This window comes from Malaclemys terrapin, chromosome 1, assembly GCF_027887155.1.
Source record: "Malaclemys terrapin pileata isolate rMalTer1 chromosome 1, rMalTer1.hap1, whole genome shotgun sequence".
NCBI classification, from domain to species: domain Eukaryota; kingdom Metazoa; phylum Chordata; order Testudines; family Emydidae; genus Malaclemys; species Malaclemys terrapin.
The window spans coordinates 27577659-27581617 of NC_071505.1; the positions used below are offsets into that span (position 1 = coordinate 27577659).

The window sequence follows — 3959 nt, forward strand, 5'->3', positions numbered from 1 at the left end:
TCAAACAGTTATTTCTCTTTTACACTAGATTTTAAATAAATATTCTCACTTTAAGTAACTTTGGGTTTGTTTACTAGAGCAGTAAATATGTCAAACTATTTGCTTGTTCCACTGAATTACACAAAAGGTATATAACTATCCAGCCCTTTGGGGTTAGTCTCAATGTACTGAAACAGCATTCGTTGCTCTTTCACTTTTATTAAGTTCACTTACATTGACCAAATAAGTGTTACTGAAGTAGAGAGTATATAAAATAAGAGTGATTCAATCGGCTTCCGGTGCTCCATAAAAACAGAGTACTTAATTCAGTTATAAAACTTTAGAAATGACTTTAGATACAAAAAGTATAGTACACAGTACATCCTTTTATAGATCACTAAGGAAACTTTTGCACCATTGAGACAGCCACAAGTTCTGAACCTCCATATTTTTTTTTTTTTTTGCATCCTGGGTCAAAGCTTCAGTCGGTTAAAGTTGGGAACACTTGGGATTCAAGATACCCTGAGCACATACTAGTGCAACATCACAAAAAACATACATAATCCAATCTGTTAGGAAAAAAATTAAGCAAGAGTCAGGTGCTTTATTATACAAGCATGACAGCAAGTTTCTTTGGAAAATAACTTCTTGGGTGGACTTCCAGACCAGTGAGGTAGTCCCAGGGGAGAGAATGGAAGGAAGTAGACTTTAGTCCCTACTTGAGATGCCTGCCAAATAGTTTATCAATTTTGGGCATAAATACGATAGATGAGGACCGTGGCCCCTACTAGGGAACATAGCGAAACAGCCTCTCAGTCCAGGTGAGGGTGGTAGTCGCAGCTGGTGACAGGGGCCAAGCAGGTTCTCAATCCGGGTTTGGGAGGGCAGGAATCTGGCTCCGTGGAGGAAATGGTCCCATCAGTCTGAGCCATAAAGTGCAGTAGAAGGACACGATCCAGACAAATGCAATGTAAACAGGTGACTGACACTTGTCTCTGTTCGCTTCTTCCAGGGGAAGAGCCTCCCCCCAGATGTCCCCGTTCCCAGGCGGGGCAGCAGCTCACGATCTGGCTACGGGGAAGCGGCGGATCCTCACCACGGGCGCCAGGTCCACTCGTAGGATCTGCTGCGCCTGGCGCCGCGCCGCCTCCAGGCTCCGCGGATTCCAGACGCTGCCCCGCACCCTGATGGTGGGGAAGGTGGTAAGACTGGGGGTGGCCGCTTTCCAGATCTCCTCCAAGGACCGGCCCCCAAAGGGAGCACACGAGGGCACCTCGACCGAGTCGACCTGTTCCTCCTCCCGCGGCCGCTGCGCTTCCCTGCCGGGGGGACCGGCAAGCGCTGGGGCGCGTTTCCTCCTCTTCTTTGCGCGGCCGGGCGCTCCGCGCTTGGCGCCGGCGGCCGGGGGGCGCCTCCTGGCCGCTCCGCGGCGGGTGCGGTGTCCCGGCGCCGGGAGCCCGTCGGGGACCACGGCCCGGCAGGAGGCGTAGCCGTACACGTCCTTGCTGCGCAGGATGACCGGGGAGAACTGGTGCTTGAGGCTGCAGAGGAAGTTCCACAGCTCCGAGTCCGAGCTCATGAACTCGGTGGAGCGGGGCATGAAGAGCTTGAAGGCGTCGCCCAGCGCCTTGGTGCCGGCGAAAGACACCTGCGACCGGGAGTAGACAACTTTCTCCGCCTCGCCCTCCTCGCCCCACGCCGCCGCGCCGAGCCCGGCAGCAGCTCCCCGGCCGGCTCCCTCCTGCTTCATCCTCCCGGCTCCTCGCTCCAGCGCCGCCTGCCTCCGACTGCAGGGCGCAACGGTCTCGGAGTGAGGACTGGCCTCAGCGCCGGCCCCACCACGCCGCTCGCTCGCCTGTCTCCTGCCGCCGCTGCTCAGCCAGCCCCAGCCGTAGGCGCTCCTTTGCCTCTCTCTCCTCCTCCCAGGGCGGAGAGCAGCGATCAATATCCTACCGCCCGGCTGGAGGGCCCCTCCCCATTCGTTCCTCTCAGACACAAGGGGCAGCTCGGCTATTTCTGAGCGTGCGCGGGAGGGCTGCGCGTGCTCAGTAACAGCCACTGAAGACGCTAGCTGCCCTCACTCTGCCCTTACTTGGGGAGGAGGAGGGAGTGTGCCGGCTGTGAAAACCGAGGGGGGAGGGGTGGGTAAAATCTGTGCAGGGGGCAAACTGAGTGCACTGAAGGCAGGGGAAGGAGAGGGTGGGAGCTGGGATTTGGAAGGGAGGGTAGAAGGGGAAATGTTACCACATCAGAGGTGAGCAGCTGTTTGGAAAGGGGTTGGGGGGGATAGAGGGGCTCTCTGCTCCTCCTGCAGAAAGGAAATCTTCACACACCCTTATAGGGCTGTGGTCCTACAGGCACAATCAGGGAGGCCACTCATCCAGTTTTGTACTGGAGGGGCTGGCTTTTTTGCTGGTTTGTCCCCTATCCTGTACTGGGACAAAACCATATCCAGTTCTGTCTGGTATTGGACAGGGGACACCATTTTGAAAAGCACACTGCTCCGCTCCCGCCAGCACAACCTCACATGCTGCATGCCAGGTCAGGCTGGTCAGGACAGGGCAGTGCCCTTTCGAAAATGTCCCTCAGCGGCATGACTTTGCACACACCACATATGTGAGCTCATGCCAGTGGGGGCGGGGCAGCTGGCTCTTGAAAATGGTGTCCCCAGAGTGGTATGTCCTCGTACACATCATGCATGTGAGATCATGCCAGTGAGGGTGGGGCAACTTGCTTTTGAAAATGCTGTCCCCTGTGTAGCGTGACCTTGCACACACCATACATGTGAAATCACACCAGTGGGGGCAAAAGCAGCTCACTCTTGAAAATGGTGTCTCCTTTGCAGCATAACTTTGTCATAGGGGCAGGGTCATGCAGACGGGCTGAGTCACACAAGCAGGGGCAGGCCGACGCTGTTTTGGGAAGTGCCAGAATGTCCAGTATTCTAGGAACATGTTAGTGGGAACCATACACACACTGTGTCCTTCTGCCTAGCCAAAGCTGCTCTTCCCTATCTGAAATGATGGCTTGAACTGCTAAAGGAGACAGAATTCAGTTAAATATTTTACTCACATAACTCCTATTTTTAATACATTTTTAGTGTTTAAAAGAATCCCTTATCTGTTTATACGTCTGCATAAAGCCTCATACCGTAATTCACATATTTGTCTGATGTGCTATTCTGATTTCCTAAATTGGACTCTCTTGCTTGTAAACCCCTATAAATATAGTTTCACTCCTTTTAATTATTTTTTTTATTATTTTATTTTTATTATTCTTAGTACTTCATCATTTACCTATAAGGTGCCACAGGACTCTTTGTCGCTTTTTACAGATCCAGACTAAGACGGCTACCCCTCTGATACTTGTTAACATTGTGCAGCTGGATGTCATTGTGCTCTCACTATTTTTAATGGCAAATAATCATTGGGACTAATAGTTGCAATCACATCTCACATAATAGGCAGCCAGTTTAAAACAAACAATAACTAATTATTTCATCACACAACACACAACCTGTGGAACTCCTTGCCAGATGATGTTGTGAAGGCCAAGACTATAACAGGGTTCAAAAAAGAACTAGATAAATTCATGGAGGATAGGTCCATCAATGGCTATTAGCCAGGATGGGCAGGGATGGTGTCCCTAGCCTCTGTTTGCCAGAAGCTGGGAATGGGCAACAGGGAATGGATCACTTGATGATACCTGTTCTATTCATTCCCTCTGGGGCACCTGGCATTGGCCAGTCAGAAGACATGATACTGGGCTAGATGGACCTTTGGTCTGACCGAGAATGGCCATTTTTATGTTCACACTATAGCACTTCTGTGACAGGGACATCCCACTACCATCTTCTGCTCTATCTACACCCTCAGACTCAGAGTCCTTCCATTGTTAAACACCACAGTGCAGTTTTCTTTACACTTGCTCTTCCCACCACCTGACTGCTGCATAGACTGTATTTATTTAGTTTCATTTTC

The 3959-nt window shown here is 51.3% G+C and overlaps 1 protein-coding gene across 1 annotated transcript; it reads right to left on the reverse strand.

Annotated features, from left to right (window-relative positions):
• Positions 1 to 941: 941 nt before the first annotated feature.
• Positions 942 to 2044, reverse strand: CCDC71L (coiled-coil domain containing 71 like). The gene has a single exon (XM_054018584.1). It carries the CDS (start codon positions 1727 to 1729, stop codon positions 1040 to 1042), a length of 690 nt encoding a protein of 229 aa, XP_053874559.1. The 5' UTR covers positions 1730 to 2044; the 3' UTR covers positions 942 to 1039.
• Positions 2045 to 3959: the final 1915 nt, after the last annotated feature.